Source organism: Fringilla coelebs, assembly GCF_963513975.1.
Source record: "Fringilla coelebs genome assembly, chromosome: 3".
NCBI lineage: Eukaryota > Metazoa > Chordata > Aves > Passeriformes > Fringillidae > Fringilla > Fringilla coelebs.
Window position 1 is genome coordinate 40040938 of NC_140030.1, and position 25643 is coordinate 40066580.

Consider the following 25643-nt stretch of genomic DNA (forward strand, 5'->3'; position numbering starts at 1 on the left):
TGAAGACATGCCCAGGGCTTCTTGGTTCTTCTAGCTCCCTCCAAATGTGGATTATCACCAGAGCGGAGATTGCATCTGGCTGCAGGGGAGATTTCTGTATGTTGGCAGCCTGGATCTCAGAGAACAGTTTGAAAGATATTTAGCTCAAATTTTATGTCGCATTTTTTCGCTGTTAAGCTATTTTCTTTATGTGGGATAAAAGGCACCAAATGCTCTGTAATTTTCCACCCTGTCTTTTAAAGGAGTTTTGATCCTGGCCGTGTTTGCAAGAGAACATTTCCTCTGTCTACAAAAGCATCTTTTAGCATCTCTTGAATCTTGTATTAAGCTGAACTCTGTGAAGTGGTGGTTCCCTGTGTTTCGCTTTGATTTTTTTCACTTTTTTATGTCAGTCTAGCCAAATATCTGAGGAGGGCAGAGTCTCACCTCTCCCACCACAGCCCCGTGTGTTACCTAGAACCATGGAGGCAGTCAAGTGGGGTTTTTCTGGCTCCTACATAGGTAATAGAACCCTTGCTTTCCCCTAAACCTAGTCTGGGGCTCAGGGGATGGGAGTGGGATAGTTTAGTGACTCCTGCCTAAGAAGTAACTACCTTAGTGAAGAAAAGAGTACAAGCTTTTTGTCCAATGCTGTTTTGTTTTCGTATTAAAACAAATTTAAAATCAGGATTTTAAAATAATTCTATTTTTGACCTAACAGAAATAATGCTTATATCAGGTTTTGTAAGTGAGTTCACGCTGAAGTTGATTGTAACTCAGTTCTTATTTACTTACAGCAAATGGGAAAATTATTGATGAAACCACCAAGGTGGTAATTATTTTATATAAGCTTGAATTGTGTAGAAAACCTGCAAGTTTTCAGGCATTATTAATAGATTGTCATTTCCATTATGAATATACATTGTTTAGTAGTTTGCAAGACAAAGAAAGCATAATTAGGGTGGAAGAAATGTTTCTTAGGTACCCAGTATAAAATACAGAGACTGTTTATGCAACAGAGTAAGTTTTGTGATGATCTGGACTATGGTTTGGGCAACTCTGTAAAATCAGATATGTGAACTAGGGAAAAAAAGCTTGTTACATCAATGGAGAGGAAATAGTGAATTTTGGGACATTTAAGTTATTTTCAGAAAGTAGATTGAACATAAATTTTATTTTGATCTCCTACACCTTTCCCCCCTTAATCTAATCCATATTCTGGTGGCTTGAATTTTCAAGAATTAATAAAAAATATGTTCTCGCCTTTAGTTTGTTTCTAAATGACACAAGATGAACAAATAACCCCCCCCAAATAAACCCACCAAAAGGATGGGAAAAGGTGTAATTGAAATTCTTTCAATGCCTCATGCATTCTGTGTAAATTGGGAACATGGTGTTGGCTCCTCAGGATTAATTTAAATGAACAAGACTTTTTCTGGAAAAGGGAACATGCATTCTGCCAATAAATATTTTGGATACTAAACTACTTTGTCTAATATTTCCAAACCAGTGCTATATCCGATTAAAATAAAGGAAGAAATACTACCTGCTTAAGTGTTTTTTTTTTTTTTTAGTGATCTTTGAACAAATAATTCCTGAACTCCCCTGGTAATTTAGATTAAAGTGGCATAGCCTAACTGTGCAATGGATGTGGTAGAGTGACACTTCATTCCAAGATTTCCTGAGAGTGCACAAAACCTACTGTTTATTTTGCTGTGTCATAAGACTGTGACAAAAATGTATATAGAAAGACTGACATTTCATTAGGCAAACAGAGCAAACAGTTTTAGTGTATTAGTTTGTCATGATCATTTGCATGGGCACTGTGATTTCTTTTGAATGGTTTACCTTTGAAATCCTTAGATACACTGTGTTTACGTAAGGAAACTACTGTTGAGGGTTTTTCTTTTTTCCATTTGGGAATGGTGCACCATTCCCTACCAAAACAATATGTTTTTCCAGTGCTAGCTAGATCATTACTAGTTTTATTCATTTGCAAATTTTTAATTTTAGCACTTTGCTAGGATGTGAAAAAACTAATGGAGCAATAAGGAAACAAATTTTACTATATTATTGGGAATTAGTGTTCATCACAAAATCATAAAGAGTAAAATAATATATTATTTTTAAAAATGCTTTATAGCAATTTTAGCATGTATCTCAAACCTAGGATGTAATGAGCATTTTCTATCTGGCCTCTATTTTTCCTGTTTATTTCCAGCATTAAGGAGTATTTCACTATAACAGAAGGATTTAGGTGGATTTAAAGTTTTCCATTTAAACCAAAAGTCTTATCTTTAAGTTTATAAACTAATCTTTTAAGCCGATTTGATTACTTAAAGGAGTTAAATAGAAAGACAATAGTATGTCTTAAACATTCTAATGCAAAGAATTTCCTTAGGTACCAATCACAGTTTATATGATGGAGATGTATCCAGCTGTCTGAAATAGAAATAAAGTCTTGGTGCGAATTATTTTAGGACTGTTCTGGCACAGCTTATCTATGCAACAGGTGGAAGTGCCTCCTTAATTTATTTTTTTTTTCAGTAGGGATAAATAATGCTTTCAAATTTCCCATTATTAAAGATGTTTAGCTGCTTTAATTCTACATGGATAAATAAAACCAGTTCTGCTTTTTTTTTTTTTTTTTTTTCCTGTGTATGGAAAGAGAGTTTGGACTTCTAAAGGTTGAATTTGTTCTCTACCAGTCTCTGGATGGTGTAGGATTTCCGAAGGGCTGACATCAGTATTGATGTATGGGTGTATACAAGAGCAGGTACATTGATGAGAAGTGGTTTTGGTTCCTTAGCTGAGAATACCAACTTAATATGCTGTGGTTTTCTGTCTCATGAAGGATAAGTTGAATTGTCTTAATAGAACTAGAATGGTGATCCTCGATGGAGAGAGTGAAATGATCTGAAACCACCATGGGAAAGCACTGGAAAGCACCCATTTGTTTAGTATCCCCCTGAATCATCAGCATAAGTTCTCTATGACCTCACCCATTTGCTCAGAATTGCAGTCTTTTTGGAAAAGAGAGAAGAATATGGAAATTTTTCCCATTCTCCAGATTTTGCTGAATTGTAATACTGAGTTAAACAATCCACACATGGTTAAAATAAGCAAAGTAGTGTACTTTTCTTTTTTGACTATTCAGTTAAAACCTATTTTTTCTTTTATAATTCCGATATGAAGTTGAAATGTCATGTCAGCTGTGCTGGCTGCTACACCAGTTAAAAATTTGCTGTACAACCCTATTTTCAATAACTTAGGTCTTTGGACACTTCAGCTCTTCTGTGTTTATGTATATGGTCACTTTAGTATTTTTCCTTTTAAAAAAAGAGTTGTTATGTTTATAAAAATGATTTTACTATACTGCTTCTATTTGCCAGGAAGATTATAGCATCATAGAGTCATTTAGGTTGGAAAAGACCCTTAGGATCATTGAACATAAAAACTCTGTGTTACTCAGGGAAGAAAGCAAACACCAATACATGTCTTTGGCTTACTCTTCATGTTGAAGGAATTTTGGTACACTTACTTCCCTCCTCACCATTCTTCAGCTTTTTTGAAATGATACGTGTTCCTGAGTTTGTGGAAAGCATTTCTCAAGGGCAGCAGGTGGAGGACGTTCAGATGGGAGGGTGTGAATCTCTAAAAAAGACTAGAGGAAAGGCCACTTTCTTACAGAAAGACTGTACTCAAATCTAGACTCTGAAAGTTGCTTTTGAATTGCACATCCTGAAAGTATTGATCTTTAAGGCTGAGGCTGTGTATGCTTTGAATTTTAATGTTCCTCTCCATTCTCTTTTTCTAGCTGGAACACTCACAGCTTTCCCTAGAGGATTATAAGTTTTGATATTCAGAAGACTGAAGGATGCCATCTGAGAGGTGCCTGAGGTACAGTACTTGGTAGTGTGTAGGAAGTTATTAACATTTAGGATGATGTTTACCAAAGATTCAGTTAAGAAAGTAGAAAAAGTAAAACTCCTAGTTTTGTTCATTAGATAGGAATTCACATTATTAAACACATATCCATGTTATAATCTGCAAAATATTACCTTGTTGTTGCTTCTTATCTCAGGCGAGGAAAACTATGCCTGGGATTGATTGGAGGCCCACAGGCTCCTCATACCTTATCTTATTTATGCCTTAGTCTATACTTGGAATTTTTGATTGTGAAGCAACTGGCATTTTTGCATCTGGAATGGTGGCTGGTGATAATTTTCGGTCTGTTCAGTGTTCCACTGTTCGGGACATATTACTTTTCCAGTTATGTGAAATGTCTTCCAAGATTCTCTCCAAATTCATCTTTCTGCCTTCCCTTGTGTCTCCTTCCCAATGTAGCCTTTCTCATTTGTTTGTACCACCCATTCCTGCAATAGAGAATTTGTCATTTATAATTTAATTACTTTCTGGGAGCAGAACACGGTTCTTTCTGACAGAACACTCTGCAGAATTTATTAACTGAATTGGTTTTCTGCAGAACTTTGCAGTAGTGTGATATGCTGGTGGTTCTGTTTTAGAGTAGTTAACACTCTGATCTGGGAGCTCAGAAAACTCCCTGATATGACTGGGACACCTTATCATTCCAGTTCTGTTCCCCTTTCCCTGCCATGCTTCTGCAGCAGAAAAGAATCAGAACTTGCTTGCTTTTATAGCTATTGAATTTATCAACTGACAATATCACTACAAATAATCAGTCATGTTATGTTTAATTATTCTATGTATTTTCATTCATAAATTCCAGTTAAATTGCCTTTCATGTGTATCCATTCTTCATATGTTATTAGCACAAGGGTTACAGGCAATTGATTTTTCACTTTGGTCACTGAATTGAAAAATGGATTATGATAGAACTCAGTTTAAAATCCCAGATAAGTTCTCTATTGAATGAAATAGTCCTCTGGATGATGGTGAAAAAAGCAAGAGGAATGAAGGTGTTGATTTACAACACTGGGAGAGAGGCTAATAAAAACAGAAGTAAAAAGAAACCATCTCAGGGTATTCATATCATTAATGTATTATACTTGCCCTAGTTTTAGTCACTTTGCTATAGAAATTACAGAAGAGAAATAACCATTACAAATAATTCTCTTGTGTTTAGCAAGTTAGATTTCTTGATAACTGTCATTTAGAATATGAGTTGGGTTCCACAAACAGAGCAATGAAAAAAGAATAATTTGAACGAGTCCTTTTGAGATGTATTTAGGGCATGTCCATATGTGAAACCTGAACTGTCAGAGAGAGAGTAAAATTCAGATACATTCTGTTCCTGTGTTATTTCTCTTTGGCCAGCCTTCTTCTAGAAGTAATGTTTTAATTGTTGTCTTTCTAAAAGGGCAGTTTAGATTAGAGCAAACAGTCTGCAAGGCAGGTCTGCAGTAGTTTACAGGTGCCCGAGGTGCAGGAGTAGGATGGGCAGAGAAAGGAGAATATCACAGCCACACAGCTGCTGCATAGTACATGTATGCAGTGAATTACATGATGGTGCTGGAGAGATGATGGGTTATTCACTCCTTTAGAAAAAAAAATCTTTACTTTGATTTATACTGACATGACTCTCTGTAAACTATAAATGTTCTATAAACACATATGTGGATTCTCTGGCAATTTAAATTGGTAGTCTCACAGAGCTCAAATCAATTGCATTGTTTTGTACCAAAGAGGATTTGCTGATATGTTTTTATTTGTTTCCATTTGCATCAACAGTTATCTTGTCTCTCCTTTTACTACAGAGAAAGGAATCTGCAATCAGGCAGTCCTAGACTGGATTATATGTGAATCTTATATTCATACATGGAAATACTCAGAGGTGGAGAAGGCATTGGCATTTTAAAATTGAGCAAACATCCTCTCCCTTCCCCCAACACAAAGGAGACAATCAAAAAAACACTACAACACTAAATAAATATGAATATAAATTTGAGGTGGTCTGAAAACATTCAGTGTTCAGACTTAAACATTCAGCATGACTTAAAAAGGCCACCTGAGACCATGAGGCATCATACTTTTTAGTAGAACTTCTTGCATACATAGATATACCCTCCTTTTCACCAGTGCTTCAGTTTTAACCACTTAAAGTTTTCTGGTGGTCCATTGACCTAAGCCCTCTATTGTTCTCATTTAATCCTAAAATTAATTAATCCTGTGAGTTCAGCTGACTTCTGGTACAGGAAATGAGAAATCAGAACCATTGAGGTTTTTAAATTTGAGTATATAATCAGTTTTCATAATGCTTTGTTATATTGAGCTTTTCTTCTGATGTCTACGCTGTTTAAAGATTTTTGCCTGACAGGGTTCATGACTTTTGCTTTCCGAGAATTATCAAACTACCTTGTCTTGTTCTGTATTCCTGACAGAATGTGCTTGTTTTCTACTTTTGTGTTTTGTTTTGTTTTTGACAGAATCTTTCCCCTTTCCCCTCTCAGTGTTCAGGAAATGCTGACAGGTCAGAGGCTTTGTCAGTCTAGCTCCCACAACGATGCTGTCCTGGCAGCTCTGAACCAACAAAGAAGTGATGGCATTCTTTGTGATATTACCCTTATTGCTGAAGAGCAGAAATTCCATGCACATAAAGCAGTCCTGGCAGCCTGCAGTGACTACTTCCGAGTAAGTCCCAAGATTTGTCTATTTATGTAATTATATTAAAAATTATCATTGTGGAAGATGGAGATGATTATATATATCATATTGAACAAGATTTAAATTTGAACCTTTGGAAAATGCAGGATTATTGCACCCTCTGTATACAACTTTAAATATCCATAGGAAAGAAATGTAAAGAACAAATCAGATTTTAAAAATAATTATTTATAGTAAGTCTTCCCCTCCCTCTGTCCCCAACAGAGATAAGCAGTGCACGTCTTTCTGTGAATTTAATGTCCCGGTAAAGCGAGAAAGATATTCTAGTATGCAGAAATTTTTGTAGAACACTTGAGATCTGTGATTAGAGGATGGGACTCAAGGAAACCTCATGAATCTGAGTTGAGACATTTAGGTTGGATATCAGGAAAAGTTTTCACCCAGAAAGTGTTTGAGCACTGGAACAGGCTCCCCAGGGAAATGGTCCCAACACCACACATGACAGAGCTGAAGAAGCATTTGGACAATACCCTTGGGCATGTGGTGTGACTCTTGGGGTGTCCTGTGCAGGACCAGGAGTTGGACTTGATGGTCCTGGTGTCCCCCTTCCAAGTGAGCATGTCACTGGAAGTTTACAAGGCCAGGGTGGATGGGGCTCTGAGCAACCTGGTCTAGTGGGAAGTGTCCATGGCTTGAAACTAGGTGATCTTTAGACTTTCAACCCAAGCCATTCTATGATACCATGATAAATGCAATTTATTTCAACTTGAGATTGGATTTTTGCCAGATGTAAATGGTTGCTCTCAAAGAGGAAGCCATAGTAATTTCTTAAATGTGATAAAACTTATTTTCAGAAACAAGTGTTTCCAAGACGTAAAATAAAACATTCCCTGGGAAATCTGATTCAGACCATTCCAGTCTAATTCCAGTCTAGAATTGGAATAACTGAAAAATTGTGTTTGCTGATAGGAGAAGTATCCTTTATATGAGGCAGTTCTACTAACCTTTATTATAATGTGCCCACTCAAAATGTTGGGCCATCTATAGCTCTGTAGTTGACTGGTGTTTTTAAGTGTGAGTCATCCTGTTAATCAGAGACTAAAGCTGAAATTAATTTAAAGGTCTATTTTCTCTAACAAAGTAAATTTATTAAATATTTTGTCTACACAGTAATTGTAGTGTGATGAACTTCTTTATGGGGATCTTTTTGTCTTTTTACAATAGCAATACAGTGTATGACAACTTCTCTGTATCTCCGATTACCTGAGCAGGGTTTTTATCTTCCTGTCAAATCTCTCTGACTTTTGGTTAGAATTTAGACTTAATTTATTCCATGTATTTAAGAAATGTTATTAACCTTGATGTGACTTTTGCTGTGATGGTGTTGAGCCAATTGATTGCTCATTTTTTGAGCTTATCTGCATGCTTCTGGGTTCTGCTACAGCATAGTTTGTACTGCCACGGTTGCTGATGTTTCTTCATCATGATGCCCAGGCCCTGCTCTAACAGAGATTGCTTTGCATTTTTATTTCCTTTAACCCCAGTGCACAGAGAGGTATTCTGGACCTTTCTACTTGTAGCAATGGCTATTATACTTGCAAATTATAAATATAGTGCCTGTTCTGGTTTGGTTGAAATATTTTCATAAGGGTGCCATGTCATCTGCACCTGTGACACTCCTTCCAGAGCTTATTGTAACCTGTGCATAGAAACATCATGAAAAGAGCACCTATGCCCAGTGTTTCAACAGTGTGGTAGGAACAGCTTCTACTTTGGTCACTTATTGATTGATGTTGAGATTTGGGGCACTGTGATTTATCCTGTTATTTCCAGCTGAGTTACTTGATATTGACTGGACTGTAATTGCAAATTAAAATCTTAATGCTCTTTATTGCTACAAAATATTTTTTTATTTAAAAAGTGTTGAGAGAATGCTTTATGCAGCATTGAGTAATTTGGTCTGCCTCTAAACTCTAATGGTTTGGTAGGATGTATTCTTCAGACTTTAGATATTAACTGTAAATATGGAACCTGTGCTTTCTGAAATCAGGCAAACAGGTTTTTTATTAATAGACAAAAATATTTTTTTAGAATATTGTGAAGTAAGATCTATATTCTGGAGGAGAATGGCAAGAAAGTTACACTATGTTCCTAATTCTAATAATTTAGAAAAAGCAAGAGTCAATTAAAAAGTAATAATGTTTTGAGAGAGATTATTGATCTTTTTCAGTCTAGGGAGATTTTACCTAATTTGAGCTACTTGGGTATTCTTTTTCTAAGACTTAGAAGAATGAATCAAGCTTAATTTTAGAGTTGGTAAAAAGAAAGAGGCATTTACAGAGGATGATAAAGGAGAATAGCAGAATGACATGAGTGATGATCTGGAAGTTCTGCATCTCTCTCAAGTGGCCATAAAGGCCAGAGTCACGTGCTCCAAACTTAGCTGTTATTATTATTTAATTTTTACCCTATTTTTTTTTTCTGGAGGAAAACTTTCAGATTTTCTAACCCTAAAGTCATTTATGAAGAACTCATTGCCATGTGAAATTTACCAGGATGGACCTGCTGCCGGCCAAGGCTGAACCAAGCAGAGGATGATAGTAGCACCTCTGTAATCTGTTAAGAAGGGGAGGAAAAAAGTTACTGTACAGATGTAATTGTGGCCAGAGAAGAGCAGAGAATATGGGAAAGGATCAACTGTACACCAAGGTCGGTGCAGAAGGAGAGGCAGGAGGTGCTGCTGGAGCTGACGTTCTCCTGCAGCCCATGGTGAAGACCGCGGTGAGGCAGCTGTGCCCCTGCAGCCCATGGAGGTCCATGGGGATGCAGATATCCACTTGCAGCCCCTGGGACATACCCTAGCCAGAGCAGGTGGATGCCTGAAAGAGGTCTGTGAAACCCTGAGAAACCTGTGCTGGAGCTGTGGAGAGAGAAACCCATGCTGGAGCAGGTTTGCTGGAAGGACTGGTGGCCTTGATGGGAGCCCAGGCTGGAGCAGCCTGTCCTTGAAGGACTGCTGCACATGGCAGCAGTTTGTGGAGAACTGTTGTCTGTGAGAGGGACTCGCACTGGAGAAGTTCTTGGAGAACTGTCTCCCCTTGGAGGGACCCCACGGTGCAGCAGGGCGAGGACTCCCCTCCCTGCACAGTGGGAGAAACTGCTGGTGATGAACTGACCACTACCCCCATTCCCTGTCTCCCTGCACCTCTGGGGGAGGAGGGAGAGCTGAGAAGGAGGAAGAGGCTCAGGGAAATTGTTTTTAAGGTTTATTTTACTTCTCACTATCCTGTTCTGTTTTTCTTAGTAATGAATTTTGTTTAAATCCCCAGTTTGGGTCCATTTTGCCCATTATGGTATTTGCTGAGTGGCCTCTCCTGTTCTTATCTCAACTCATGAATTTGTCATTATATTTTCTCTCCCCTGTCCATTTGTGGAGGGGATTGAGAAAGCAGCTTTGGTGGGTGCCTTGCATCCAGCCAGCATCAGTCCCCTAGAGTCTTTTTTTCAGGTCTCCAAAAATATGTTCAATTCTATGCAGGGCTCTATCAGAATGAATAATATGTTTTTACTTTTTTGCCACTATTTTAAAACAGTTTCTACAAGAGAATTGATGTTTGCTTTCCACGGAGGGTTTGTATAGTTTTCTGCAGTTTTGTTCTGTGTCTATTTTGATTCAGATAAATCTACTTCTTAAATTGTAGTGTTTTCTTGAGCAGTATATTTTCTTAGAAATTGATACTTGTCTTTCTTTTACTGGAAAGAAAAGTTTGTTAATGCTTTAGAAGGATAACTAAATGTGTGTCATTTTACAGACTGGGGCAATTGAAGCCACTTGTGTGAGGAAGAGTGGACAGAGAAGGCCAGAAGTTTCCTTATCAAATTTTTTTGGGGATTATAGTTTGGAGTAAAATCTTTTGCTTTCTAAGACAAGCTGGAGACCTGGGCTTCAGCAAAATACTTAAAGGCCAGCCTTTTAGGGTATCAACAGGCCTTACATTCTTCCTGTTGGTAGAGTCTCACAGTTCCAGCTGTGCAGAAACATTGAAGTTTAAGTCCTGACTAGCTCCTGGTTTGGAAGTTTGCTACATTAGTACACCAAAATTTTGTGGGTTTTCTCGTTATGAAAAAAAAAATCCCTTAGGGAGTTGTATACAAAGACTCTGTACATGGAGTTAAACTGCAAGATTAGACATTTGAAAATTAGGAGTTTTAATTTGTTTTCTGCTGCTGAAGTACCTCTTCTTTCAAAATGTCCAAAGGAATATAGTAGTTATCTCCATACTCTAAGAGACTGCTGTAAAGAATAGTAAACATCTATTTTTATGTGTTCTTTTTAAAGCAAGAAACATCATTTTAGGCAAACTTTTCCATATTGACATGCTATGATTTGCCGTTTGTCTCGATCTATTGCACTGAGACAAGGCAGTTGAATTAATATGTGTAACTGTGATAGCTCTAGCAAGCTAAGTCATTTCCAATTAAAAGATTCCTCTGCTTTTTTCCCCTCTGGGAGCAAAATGAAATGTTACTGCATGACTTCATTAGTAGGTATTTACAGTGTTGGCAGGGATTATATAACCTCAAGATTTTCTTCTACAAAATGCATTGGTTTTCCAGTTAGAAAAACCTCTTCTTCTTCCTTGCTTTTCATTTGAGTGGGTTTTTAGTTGCAGGACTTTGATCTTTCTCAAAAAGATGCAGATTTTGCATCTAATTTAGAAGAACAATTATATCAATTATCTGTAATAGATTTTAAAATGTCAATAATATTCTGATTCTCTTTCCACGAGGAGCATGCTCAATTCTCTAGGAGAATTTTTCTTATCTGAAATGAACTAGTGATAATAATTTTGCACACAGACTTTGTACTACGAACTGCCACAGTTGAATCTTAGGCACTTTCTTCTCAGGGGTTTTCTGTGCTCTCTTTCCTGTCTGTTGTCAGATAGTTTCCTCCTTTGTCCACAACATTGCTGATCATATTTTACAGTATATTGCATTGTTTCATGATAAGGTTAGGAATTAATTTTTATAAACCAATTTTTATAAACCAAGGATTGAAAGGGTGATTGATGCAAATAGCTTTCCAAGTTCTGTTATATTAACCATAAAGAGGAAAAAACTCTCCCTGGTATGTCTTAGAGACAGCTCTAAAAGCCTAGTTCTGAGAAAGCAGGGTTACCTGCTGCTTTTGCAGTATAATGCATTTTGTCTCTTTGTCTTTCGATATTTTACAATTGCTATGTGTCAACTAAAAAAACCCAATATCTTCCTTTCTATCATGCCCTGAAAGTGATGCTACTTAGAAATTGTCTTTCCAGATAACCTTTAAAAATGTAAGCTCTTCCCATTGGGCCAAATCAGCTCTGTTCTTCCAAACAAACAGTAGTTCTCCTTGCAGTCCTTCCCTAGCCCCAAGCCACATATGGATAGGTATGGCTGCCTCTAAACTTCCTTCCTGGAAAACAGGATAAGGAGCAATGGCCATACATTTAAAAAGAGAAGTTCCACCTCAACCTGAGGAAAACTTTTCATTGGGGTTATCATAGCACTGGAATGGGCTGTCCAGGGAGCTCTTGGATCTGCCTGGTTTTGTGAACATGTTACTTACATGCCACCCTGTTGAAAGGGAGAACTCAGTGCTGCTTGCTTCTCATTAGAAAGAAAGGAACTGGTCTAAAATAGGAGGAGGCCTAGAAAAAAATGGAGTTAATTTACTAGGATATTTTAAAAGTTTAAATACAAATTAGAAAGTTACTACTAATTATTCAGTTATTCCAGGCACAGTTAAGTGTCAAGAAAGCTGCACATGCCTTCACTTCTCAAAATATTATTTGACATAGACACTTCAGTTGTTTTACTAAATTGAATCAAAGCATTGGAAGTCATATAGCATGGACAGGTGTGAGGTGTCTTTTATAATGTTCATCTGAACAAACTCTTACACTTCTGCTTCTGGAGTATATACGAAAATGGTTTGCAAATTTTTTTAAGCTTTCTAAATAAATACTTTAATATTCTTTCGAAATGAAAAAAAAAAAGGAAATGGATCTGGGTTATTTTATTTTGTTCATCCTTATCTTTGTATATAATGAGTTTTTATTCTGTGAGGCTCTGAAGCAATTTTTCTTTGCTGCAGATAGAATTCCCACAGCTCAGCAGTGTTGGTTCTGACAAAAACATCTACAAGAATCTTCTCTTTTCTGAATTCTGTGTTCAAATTCCCAACAGTTTTTATTCTGCCTGTGTAAATATGTTTCTGTTGCAATTCTCATAGTTCATGAATGAATTCATTGCAGTTGTTGGATGGACAGTTGAATAGACAATATGTGGTGGTATCATCTTGGTTTGTTTTGGTTTTCCTTTTTTGAAGTGCCTGTATGGTAAGTGTGTGCACCGTGGCTGTATATGGCAAAATCAGCTCTGCAGTCAGTGAGATAGGCTGTGGCTCACTCAGATGAGTGTGATAACAACATGTGGTGTTTGGCTACTGGATTGATGCATTCTCTCAGTTTAAAACCAGGAGAGAAAGGAGTTATTACAGCCACGTTCCTCTGGTTGTCCATTTTCTTTACTATGTTCTCTGCTTGCTTCAGGCTACCTCAGTTCAGTTTTGCAGTGCTGCCATAACAAGTATTATGAGTGTTGGCTGGGATCAAGTGCATTTCTATGTGGCTTAGTGTTTGCCCATGCAAACCAATTTACTGGGGCAGGCCTGTGGCAGAGAAGCATTTTGTACCTGTGTTCTTCTCAGCCTCTATAGTCTGGTGAGGAAATCTTGTGTTTCAGAGCATTCTTGGATGCAGTAGATGCTCTTGTATATCTTGTAGTCTCTGTCAGTATCTTCCTACACAACCTCTGGAAAAATAAAATTATTCTGTGGGCGTAGTGAAGCTGAAAATACCCGAGGGAATTATTTGGGCAGCAAATCACTTTAAGCTTCAGTGACTAGGACCCACATACCATTCTGATAACATGACAAGTATCCAACAAAAGAGACAGAGAGGTGTTAGAATTTTTTAGCATTCTTGAAATAGCTATTTTTCTTTAGGATACCCCCTCAGGGAGTGTTCCAGTCTCCTCTGTTTGTATAAGAAGCCCATTACAATGCAATTCTGGCTTTTGTGTTCCACAACATGCTTGTTTGAAGTTTATAGGAGATACCTTTCTTTTAATAAATTCTTCAGTTGCTTCATTGTCAACAGTGCCATTATTTTACATCCTTTTAACACCTTCATTTTAGTAGACTGAAATTTGATGTTGGTGAATTGAATTCATTTCACTGTAAGCAGTGAATCTTGTGAAAGGTTGGATTTAAGCAGTGGAACCTTTGCATTTGACTGTCCTGAACAGCTTTGTAAAGTGCTGCTGGTTGCTTATCTTTGGCAAGAGTTAGTCTGCTCCAGTCAGCCAGGCTGCAAACTTTAGACATCAAAAACTTCTCTAAATCCCAGTCCTCTCACTGAACGACCTAATGTGTGAGTGATGACTGGATCAAACTGCTCAGTCTGCTACCTGATAGGTAATACCTCAAAGGAGAGAGATGCCCTTAGGAGCCTTAGGTGAGACCATAGGAGCAACCACACTGAGTTGGATCATTGGCTCCTTGCTTTAGCAGTAGCTGTTTGTGATGTCTGGTGTAAAAGAGTAAATCCAGGGTAAGTGTATGTGGTGTGTTCCAGGGAATTCCCCGGCTGTTTTCATCTCAGGGGCATTTCAGAGCAGGGTGTGATTCCTGCCTGTTCAGCAATCCTTACTAGGTCTTTCTTCTAAGCTTTTACCTTCTTTCCCATTGGGGCTGTGTGAGATTTCTCATCCACCTTACAGGGTGGCCAACTGCCTGTTGTGTGAAGATCTACTTTTGTTTATAGTCAATCTGATTTCTACCAATTCAATTTGTTTCCTTCTAGTTCTTCTATTGGAAAAGATAACCATTGGTTCTTCTCATGGCACTCAATCATCTCTTTTCCAGGCTGGGAACATTTGTCTTAATCAGATGCTATTTAAATGGAAGCTGTGCAGGATGCTTGGGGAAGCTTCTTGTCCTTCTCCAAAATTTTGACAGCTCTGGTATATGTTTTGTGAGCTGAGGGTAAAGGAATTGCATGCAGGAGGCAAGGTGTAAATTTCTGTATGGGCATAGGATTGATTTCTATTTTGTTGTCTCTTGTAAAAAACATTTCTAAGCTTTGATTACCTTTGTTATTTTTTTTCATTTTTATTGCTGAGGACTGGACTGATTTTTTATTAAACTCATATGTTCATTTTTATAATTGCCATTTTAGAAACCAGCTGCTTATTCCATGCAATCCTTTTACGGTTTATCACATTATCCATGCCTTTACTACTTTGCATAGCTTTGCCTCAATGGACTTTCTACCTGCAGTGCTCTTGCCCTTTTCCAGAACTGCTCTGCATATGTTGAACATGAGCTGCTCCACAGGAATCATCACTCCCTGTGAAAACTGCCCCATCTTTCCTTGTTCACTGTTTTATGTATTCAGTCACTTACCCAGGCAAAGATCTCTTTTCTCTCTTGCCTAGTTTGCCTTCCAGGCATCTAAAGGCCTCTGTCAAAAGCTTTTTGTGAATCCACATTGTGAAAAAGCAATGGTTACAGCCCAGCATAACATACTCTTCACCATTAGGTTGCATCCATTACTCCTATATGTATAGAACACAAGTTTGTGTGTGTATGTGTGCAAAAATCAAATTATCATGTCCTCAGACAAGTGGAACATTCTTAGCTACTGATGAAATAACCTGCCCTTCTAGGGCCACAGAGTGCCAGTTATGCAAACAGGCAACAAATGTACACAAAGCCCATTTTATATAAAAATCAGGAATATTAAGACAACATATTAAATGTTCATCTGCATTTTCAGAAGCTCTTGTAGCTGGCACTTATCATCTACCTTGGCAGGGTTGATTTCAGCCAAGAAGGAATAGGTATCAAGCCTGGAGAATTTATGGGAATAATTAAATTAATGTTGTTGGGGTCTGTTAGCTCAGAAGCTCTGTTAGCTTGTTTGTTAGAGTTGAAGGGAAAGCCAAAGGATAAATGAGCATGGTAAAGTGCAGACAACTAAAAATAAAGTGAAGAGATAATTTAATAGAGGCATTTGTTCCAAAGGAAGTAGGTGATGGAGGGTAGAGCTTAGCTGATGATGAAAACTGCTGTGACAAATGATTCCAACATTAGGACGAGCTTGGTTAGTCAAGTCATTCTTCTTTTATTTTGCAAATTGTTACTGTTTGTTTACTTTTTAAGGTTTTTATCAGTAGAAGGGTGTGAAAGAAACAAAGAAAAATAGTCAGTAAGCTGGTTTTATTACTCTGCCTTTGTATGAAAGAGTTTAATAAATATGTTGGTGGGAATTAAGGGTGGTACTTTAGCAAAATTGTACTATATTTTTAATGAAAAATAAGATTTAGAATCATGATGGAAAATAGAATTATTTTAAAGGATATGAAGGTTATCTAGTTCAAACCCTCATAGAATGGGCCAGATAGGGAAGATAGCTAGTGCAAACTCTCATAAAATGAACCATTTAAAATTTCAGCATTAGACTTCTCACATAACAAGTATGCTTTTGCAGTTAGGATGCAGAATAGAAGTAATTGCCATAGTTTACTATTGCTTGGAACATTTGGATGTCAGTGCCTAATAACATTCACATCCCATTATATAAATGGCTTCTTAAAAAGGTAATTATAATAACAGCTAAGATTGTTACTACAGTTCTGTTCGATTAGGCCTTGCTGTACAACTCTTATATTAGAGCCTGCATACACTAAGGTGGGACACTTGTTCTAATGGTATTGAAGCATATTTTAAAAATGAAGTCCCTTAAAGGTGTCCAAGTTTGGATCATGGTTTTTCCTTGGAGAGGGAAAAATATCGCAAGAAGCTTTGCCTTCCTGAATTAAATGTAATGTGGTAGTTAAAATGCTAGTTCGAGAGCTAAATGACTTTTATTGCAATTTTATTCTGGGCTTGCTTTTGATATCACTTGCTAAAATCATCGAAGGATGTGAACAATAGGCTTATGCATTCACAGGGAAGCATTAAACCAATTTAAGCCAAAATTTGCAAATGTGACTCATGCTTTTCTGTGCTTGACTGGAAATGCTGGAAAAAAAATCTGGTTTTAGTTATGCTGCTTTCTTTATTCTCCAACAGGCAGGCCTGCTTATAGGTATCTGTTGTTAGGACAGACTGTACATTATCGGAGTTTTATGCAGTGCTTTGCACAGCAGTGTCCTTGCAATTCAGTTTTCTTGCCTCTGCCATAAAATAAACAATAATCTTGATAATCAGGACCACCTGTGGTGACTTTTTCATTTTGAAATATTGGAACTAATAACTTTACTGTATCTGTAATAGTTCACAGTTTTGTGTGGCTTTTTATTCTGATACCAAGTTGCACATGGAAATTGTAGAATTGTTTTGTTTTTATGGCACTATTTAGATTTGGAATATGAGTCTGTTTAGTGATGATGCAGCAACTCATTATGAGCAGCATGCTACAGAGTGCCTTTTTCCATGTGGCTTAAATTATGTCTGTGTACCTAAGCAGAACTTTGGGGAAGACACATTGCACTGTTTAACTCTGACTATCAAAACATGAATTATGTTTGATGCAGGTTCAGTCAAGGATATAACTTGCTAGCAACACATTTTTGATTTTTTTTTTTTTGTTTAATTTGAGTTTTTTGTTTGTTTACTTTTGTTTTGTTGTTGTGGTGGTGGTTGTTGTTTCAGGTTTCTTTTGTTTTGGGCTTTTTTTTTAATCTTGAAGATTTTATTTTGGCTAGGAATAAGGACCCTGTGCCTTGTTACAACCAAGTAAATCACTTTGTTCTTGATGGAATGTCCAATATACAAACAGAAAAAAAAAATCTCACATCCTTAGGTTCCCTAAACAGTAAGGTTTAGAGACTTATATTGCAATTTTCATTACTTGTTTTGAAGGATACCAAGAAAGGGATATCTTTTTGTATCCAGATGTGATGTAACAAGTGCCTTGCACATATCCTTGATTTGGTAAGCTCTTTGGGGCCATGTAATTATGTATCACTGTCTGACACTGATGTAATAAAAGAAACTCTAAAGGTTCAGTGGAATTTGCTTTACTAACGGTAATATGTGACACTTGAATACTGTGCATAAAATTGTATAGTTTGCTGCTCAGTTTTATTTCTTTAACTATATATTCTCTTAAACTATGAATGATAGCTGACCTTTCCATTTAATGGGATTCATTTTAGTTGCTTGGCAAATTCTTAAAAACCAATATTTAGGTAAATTTCATAGAGCAGATGAATTACCGTAGGCTCAGATATCAGTGACTGATGTTATGTGACATTTTCTCTGTGAATTTATAGGGAACTTTTTTCAGATGAATTGTGTAATGAGCCTCTTAATCATATTTCATGCAATTGGTATTGATGGATATGTTTTTCAGTGTTCAAGAGACTCCAGAGGACATGGCTGATTGGCTGATGATTGATTTAGGATAGAGAGGCTTGAATTGGGAGGTAAACAAAGCTAGTTATAAGAAGAACAAGGCACATTTTTACATGCTGTAAAGAAACATTCACATATTAAATTGGTTATTTGGATAAGTATACATTGCACATCTAGAGCATAGTTGATATTTGATGTGGGCATGGTCATCTGTCAAAGTAGTATTTTGATTCCTGTTCATAGATTCTGAATGTGTTCTTTTTTGTTATGATAGGTGAAAACAGCAAAGAAAAAATGACATGGCTTATGTAATGAAGAATAAGAACATGAAGCTAAGGACATCTAAAGGTTATTTCAGGAGTAATAGAACAAAGTAGATGAAATAGATTATGATTTATTTATTTATTTAATATTACTGTTACATGAACAGGGAATAGCTATTTTTAATAGAAACTGCAAAGTGTAATGTTTTGGCCTGAAAAAGTTTATAGCCCAGATAGAAAAGAGTATGTCAGAACTGGATACTTAGTAGCCCAAGTGACAGATAAGCTGAGGTCCCAGTCAGAAAGAATGTGCCATTGATAACAGATCATTGATCCCAGTAAGATTTCTCACAGGCTTAAAGTCACACGTGAAATGAAAATAATCTTGAGGTACCACATCATAACTAAGTTTCCTGAGCAGTGTGGGAAATTGATCTGAGATCTCTGAAGTAACGGTTTACTTTCTTCATAGCTTTTTTGAGGCCCAAGAAGAGAAGTACAATGAATTTCCCATAAAAAAAAAGGCTATGGAAAAGATGAATGTAGAATTAAGTACATTCTCCGTATGATGTGGGAAGTAAATTTGAATAAAATACTGCCCTTAAGGAAGATGCCTGTCTATTTTAAAATAATTTTTAAAAGAACTCAAGTCAGTATTGTTTATTTGTGGGGGAAGAAATTTGAGATGACAAATCAGCTCTTTCCAGAGTAAAACAATACTAGGTAGTGCTAATTACTCAGACAATTCAATGTAACAAGGTGAATAGCTAAGGAAAACCTTGGTGACTTCATTGATCAGTTCTTTAGCAATTAATTTGCTAAGTGGAGGTAATTCTAAAGTATCCCAGGATATCATTGTTGTGCAACTAAGTCTGTGGTTGAACAAGAATTTGTGTAGGTCAGAGCTATGCCTTGGTGGGAAGTTCCAAATGTTTGTTTTGTATTGTAGTAGAGTTGGATCTAGGGCTGCTGGTTGTTACCAAAGCAGTGTTTGAGAAATCAGAGGGAGGAAATGTTACTCTTGGAGTTACTGTAGGTTGCTGTAGCAAGCTCAGCTTACTTGTCTGTTTTTGAAAGCTTAGCTTTCTTTTCAATGTTGCATTTAAATTTGAATTGAAAAAAGTGGAAAGTGAGGAATGTTTCTTCACAATCTTGCTGAGGGAACTTTGAGATATTTTAGATGTTATTGCTATGCACTGGTACCATGTACTTCTTTACTCCTAGAAGAGGGAGGGTATTTCTTGAAAGCCTCAGGTCACAGCAAATAGTTACTTATCATTTCAGTCACAGTGCTGTCTTTTTAACAGCATAAGGCATAACCATTTGTTCATTTTACATAATATACCTGTCTCCGGACACTGCATTGTTTTGATTCTGTTTCTTGCCTTTAAAAGGCCACTAAGATATGTGGAATTCACTTTAAAAATTTGCTTGTTTAAAGTACATACAACTTGGTTAAGTCGTTTTGTGATCATTTGCTGTTTGCTATGACTGACATGGCTGTAAGGTTGATGTGTACAAATGAGGAAAAGCTCATTACCCTCATGGATATGGAACACCTGAGTAAGTAAGAAAATGACTCAAAGGCAAGGAGCAATTTGTATGTCACCATTGTGACAGTGAGCAATTTGTATTTTGGGGATTTTGACACACATCTTGTGTGTGTCTTACCCACGTATCTGTTCCTGAAGTGGTATGTTGTGAAGGAGTCCATATGTGTTTCTGCAGTGCTGCCTGACTGGTAAAATCAATGTGTCTGGACATTTTAACAGTAATACATTATTCTGATTTGGTGTTATTTTACAGCTATTGTGCATTTTGTTTTTGAAAGCTAAACAACATGCTGAGCATGGCAAGTCAGACACAATGACTGTGCTAAACATCTTTTACTTTGACAATTCTGCCTGGTTGCATCAGATCTGTTCACATCTAAGTCTATACACCCTGTGGTTGTGTTTCATTCAGTTTTGAGCTCTTGTTCACTTTTGTATTCTATGTTTGTAGAAGAAAATGTTTTTATGAAGGTGCTTGTGACTGCTCAGGGCCATGTTGTGAAACTACAGGTGTGCTCTGTGTTAAATGCTCACCAGTTTGCCACATTTCTTTGAAGTCAAGTTTCCAAGAGTCTGAGAATTTTTTTATGGCTTGAATATTTTTATCTAAGGACTGTGTGTTTTGTTTTCTTTTTCCTTTGGGAAAAGGAAAAAGCTTTGTTCTGTAGCTTTGTTTCTGTTTCAGGCCAAGATTAGAAGAAGAATGGAGGGTTGATTCCTTCCTTCCTCCAAAAAGAGGAACTATGAAAGTATCTGCCTGCCTCACAAAAATAAGGCCATCCAAATCTGTAGTATCTGAAATAAGTGTGACCACAGGTGGAATTCCACAAATGGAATACATCCATTTGTGTCAGCATGTTGAGACCTGAATTTTGGAGCAGTTGCCAAAAAATGGCAAGTGGGTTGTACTTACTTTGCATTGGGGGATTTGCTTTACTTAGTTAAAATCTTAACTGAAGTATCAGAATGTAAACAATCAATCTATTTACCACAATGTTGCCTAATTATACGATTGGGTGGCAGAACAACATCTGGATTATTAAGAAGCTAGAAAAATTGTAAGTTCTCTCATCAGTGGGTTTTATTATAAAAGGGATCTTTGGTTAACAGTGGCAACTTGTACTTTCAAGTCTTATAAAGGTCTTGAAGCAGAAATGAGGCATAATAAAATATATTTTATTTCAAGTTGAAATGTTTTAAAGTAAAGTATAATAGCTTTGTTGAATTAAGTCAATAAATAACGTTGTTAACATTTCATGCTTAGTCAAATTTGGTAGCTTTTCTGATAAGGCTGTCTTTGAGTTGTGCATTTGTCCTAATATTTTGTATTTCATTTGTTTTTCTTGTCTGTCGCTTCTGCATTCACCTGAGATATTTATCTTATTGCCTTGCTTTTAATGTACCCAAGGGAAAAATAAAGTAGGCTAGTAGCCTTGTGTTAAAAGCATGACTGATGGATCTATATAAGCTCACAAAACCTCAGAGTGTTTTCAGGGATGCATCTGAAATTGGAGTTTAACAGCTTAACCATAACTCATTCTCCAGGTATTGGTGAAATCTCAAATCAGAATGTAATGGTCCATTTTGTTTTTACAGCTGAAACTACAATATTCAGGTACAGGAGTGCAAATTAAAGGCTGAGTTTGAGTTCAACTAATGCCTATGGTAGAACAGATTTTTTTTCATGCTGGATTAACCTCAAAAACAGTCTAACAAGGAAATTTGCCTGCTGGTGAAGGCAGTGTGGATCAGTGAGCAGTACAAAGTTCATTTAAGTGGGAGATTACTTTCCTGGAGGCTAATCAAGTTCAGCTGAATGTGAACTGTCTGAGGACCATTGCAGGCCTTGTCTTTTCATGAAATTATTTTTTCCTGAAAAATAGATGTAGTTCTTACTCAGTTTCAAAAACCTTCACAGAATATTTGAGGTGTGACTACCCCAGTGACAAGGGAAGAGCTACAGACATCATCTATCTGAACTTCTGTAAAGCCTTTCACCCAGTCTCCCACAACATCCTTGCCTCTAAATTAGAGAGCTGGATTCAATGAGGGGAATGGTAGATGGAGAAGAAAGTGTTTGGACAGTTGCTTCCAGAGGTGAATGGCTTAGAGTTCTGATGGGCATCAGTGACAAGTGATGTCCCTCAGGAGTCTGTATTTGGACCAGTGTTATTTAATACCTTAATCAAAGTGATTGAGTGCCCCCTTGGCAGTTTTGCAGATGACACCAAGCTGGGTGTTGCAGTTAACACACCTGAAGGATGAGATGCAATCCAGAGGAGCCTGGACAAGCTTGAGAAATGGGCCCATGGGAATCTCATGTGGCTTAATAAGACCAAGTGCAATGTGCTGCACCTGGGTCTGGGCAGCCCTGGTATTAGGGCAGGCTGGGGGAGGCACAGATGGAGAGCAGCTCTGCTGAGAAGGACTTGAGGGGGATGACTGGACATGGGCCAGCAATGTGCACTCCCAGCCTGGAAAGCCAAATGTGTCCTGGGCTGCATCCAGAGCAGCGTGGCCAGCAGGGAGAGGGAGGGGATTTCCCCCTCTATTCTGTTCTCATGAGACCCCACCTGGAGTGCTACATCCTGCTTTGAGGTCCTCAGTATAGGAAGGACTTTGACCTGTTGGAATGAGTCCAGAAGAAGGCCACCAAACTGAGTAGAAGAAAGGTGTGTCTGTTCAGCCTGAAAAAGAGAGGCTTTCAGGGTGTGTGTCCTTTCATTATGTAGAGAGACTCTTCAAGAAAGCTGGAGAGGGACTTCTGATAAGGGCATGTAGCAATAGGAGAAGGGGAAGGCTTTCAGTTTAAGTGAAAGAGAGTAGGTTTAGATTAGATATCAGAAGAAAGCCTGTACTGTGAGGATGGCCAGAGAATTTGTGGGTGCCCTGGCCCTGGAAGGCTTCAAAGCCAGGTTGGGTGGGGTTTTCAACAAGCTGGTTTAGTGGGAGGTGCCTCTGTCCATGGCAGGGAGGTTTGGAAATAGATAACCTTTATGGTCCCTCCAACCCAGACCATTCTATGGTTCTTCACAAAGCCACAGTTTTGTGTCTTACTGGCAGCTACAGTTCTGGTAGCCCATTGCACTCCTAGACTGTAGTTATAAATAAGGTGAATGAGGGCTTGTTTTCTGGCCCTAAAAGGACTGGCATAACACGGCTTGTGACAATATGGCTAAACCTCTGTGGACATTTTGGCTTTGTCCATGCTGCCTATTTGGAACAGCCATGGCTTGAATTGTCTCCTGGACCGTAGTCTGGGCATTGCCTGGGAGAGTGCTAGTTGGCAGGGGTCAAAGCTCTGCTGGAGCTGTGCTTCTTATGCACTGTGGGTGATTATGGACAGTGACTGAGTTAGTGGCCTGATCCTGCTGAGTTTACTAAGTTAGGTGTAGTAATAAACCCTGTGTAAAGACCATGTTGGAATCTCTGTGTTAAAATAATCTCCTTAAGGTAAAGTTAGTAAGTGTACCCAGAAGTCATATGGAATGACTCCTGGTTTACAGATAGCATTCAGTTAAGTGTTTCTTTGTACTTGTCAGCTTAACTCATTGTGTGGAATGTTATCCCATGACCAGAATAAGAGCTGTATTAGTAACCACATTGTCTTTAGATGGTTCCTATGCGCAGGTCTGTAGTTGTTACTGTAGCATGGTTGGAGGACACAGAGCATCTTTTACCTCTCAGCATTCCCAGCCTTTCTGCAGAGAGTCAGTGTCGGGGTTGAGCATACAGAAGGTGTGCAAATCTACCCCTCGGCAGACAGGTGCTGCTTTGAGACTTGACTCTCTTTATTCAGGAATTGGTGTGTGAAAGGAATATTTTCCAAAATATTTATCTAGTAGTGAATTTCTGAGAAGAGAAGCTTATCTCTCCCAGACAGCGAGTGCAGGTCTGCTTTTCCAAAGAGTAGGTGGCTGATGAGTGCCTTGCAGCTCCTGGCAAGCTCTGAAACCTCACATTAGCTACTAGATGACAACAAAATATCCACCTCTAATTACAATTTTAATGGATAAGAAAAGTGGCTGAACTTGTTAGAAGTTTGTTGTTTTTTTGTTTTTTTTTAATCCCTAAGTATATTTCATGGCTGTGTCTTACTGTATTTGTTTGATAAAGCTTTTAAACTATTTGTTACTTCTTTTCTGTTGCCAGTTTGGAAGAAACCCTGGTATCACTTTAATTCAACAGAAATTTCAAACTCAGAGGGAATGACTGTATGATAAATGTCATTCTTGTTTATATTGGATGATTTCCAGGAAACAGATTTATGCCAAATTATGGTGTTTCAATCATGAAAAGTACTAATATTTTCTGAAGAAATTACTTATTTGCAGGAAGCACTCACTTCTTGAAGTCACCTGAGTCTAGGTGAAACATGGAATAATTTGGGTAAAGAAGATGTTGTCATTCATATGTGCTAAATATTTAGGGAGGGTAGGGCCTATTTTTTCCCTTCAGATTCAGCGCTGCTTGGTGGACACATTGCACATATAAAATCCAGTGGGGTTGTTGACTGTCTCAGCTTCTGCAGGTATCAGCCAGAGTATAGAGAGAAGGTATCAGGGGTTATGTCCATGAGAAGTGCTTTGTTACTGGAGCTCCCCAAGGTGCAGTTTGGTAGCCTCCCTAAAGACATCGAGTATAGCAGAAAGCCTCCTGGGGATGAGTTTAGACTTTCTTTAGTAATGGCAGATGGCAGAAGTGTTCAGTTTATTTGTTCACAGTTTACTGTTTAAAAACTCTGAGTGGTGTATTCTGTTAAAAAAGTGTGGGAGGGTGCCAAAGAATGGAGAATGGGGCTGGTAAGTGGGGAAGGAGTGGTAAGTAGAGGTAGTGCAGCAGGAATGCAGGTTGGGAGGGAAGAGTGAAGGGCAAAGTTGTTTAATGGAGATGAGAAGAAAAAGATTCTCACAAGAATTCAAGGGACTGAAGAAGAATTCCAAGGAGACACTGAAGACAAATGATCTGGAAAGTAAGGCTGGATGAGAGGGAGAGTTGCTCTCCTCAGTGGTATATTCAGGGAAGTTCCATAGCACCGTGCCTGTCTTCAGTTTAGACTGTATGATATGAGAAACTGAGGCTATAACAAATAAAGGGAGGTTGTGAGTTTGGGTGTCTGCATCTCCATCATTCCTCTTCATTTCCTAAATTGACTACTGCATTGCTCAAGTTCCAGTCTCAGATGCTGAATTGAAAAGGATTGCTTATAAAAGACAGTTTTAACTTCCCCTTCTTCTCAAAGTAATTGTGTATGGCTTACTGCTCCTTCTTATAGACAATGATACTATACATAAGCATTGCTTTTAGTGATACTTGTGTAGATTATTGTTTTCCCAGAGTCCAATTACCTTTTTTATTGAATGATACCTTATTGTGTGACTGTTCTCACTGATTTCACCTGAATGACTTAATTAAGAAGAAGAAAATTATTTCTCTCAGTTTATCTAGAATAAGTTTTGTATTTCTTTAATGATAAAAGGACTCATTTGATTGCTTTGCTATGGTGTTACTGAAAACTTGATATAGAGCTCATTCTAATTCTCAAGGCTGCTGCTATTTGGAATTCACATGCAAAATTGCTTAATGGCCTTTCTGTTTTTTCCCATAGGCAATGTTCAGTCTCTGCATGGTGGAGAGTGAAGCTGATGAGGTGAATTTACATGGTGTCACAAGTCTTGGTTTAAAACAAGCCCTGGACTTTGCATATACTGGACAGGTATTGTACAGTCCTTCAAATTAAGAAACACTATCAAAAGCAACTGCAATAAAAACTGAGTCTGACCTTTTTAGAGA

At 37.7% G+C, this 25643-nt stretch overlaps 1 protein-coding gene across 1 annotated transcript in view; it reads left to right on the top strand.

Moving 5' to 3' along the window:
• Nucleotides 1–3856: 3856 nt before the first annotated feature.
• Nucleotides 3857–25643, top strand: part of KLHL32 (kelch like family member 32) — a gene marked incomplete at both ends in the record, with an annotated part of 94021 nt that continues 72234 nt past the window's right edge. Inside the window, 3 exons of the mRNA XM_084202353.1 lie at nucleotides 3857–3879; nucleotides 6411–6591; nucleotides 25459–25566. Coding sequence (XP_084058479.1) covers nucleotides 3857–3879; nucleotides 6411–6591; nucleotides 25459–25566 — 312 coding nt within the window. The remainder of the gene's footprint in view (nucleotides 3880–6410; nucleotides 6592–25458; nucleotides 25567–25643) is intronic.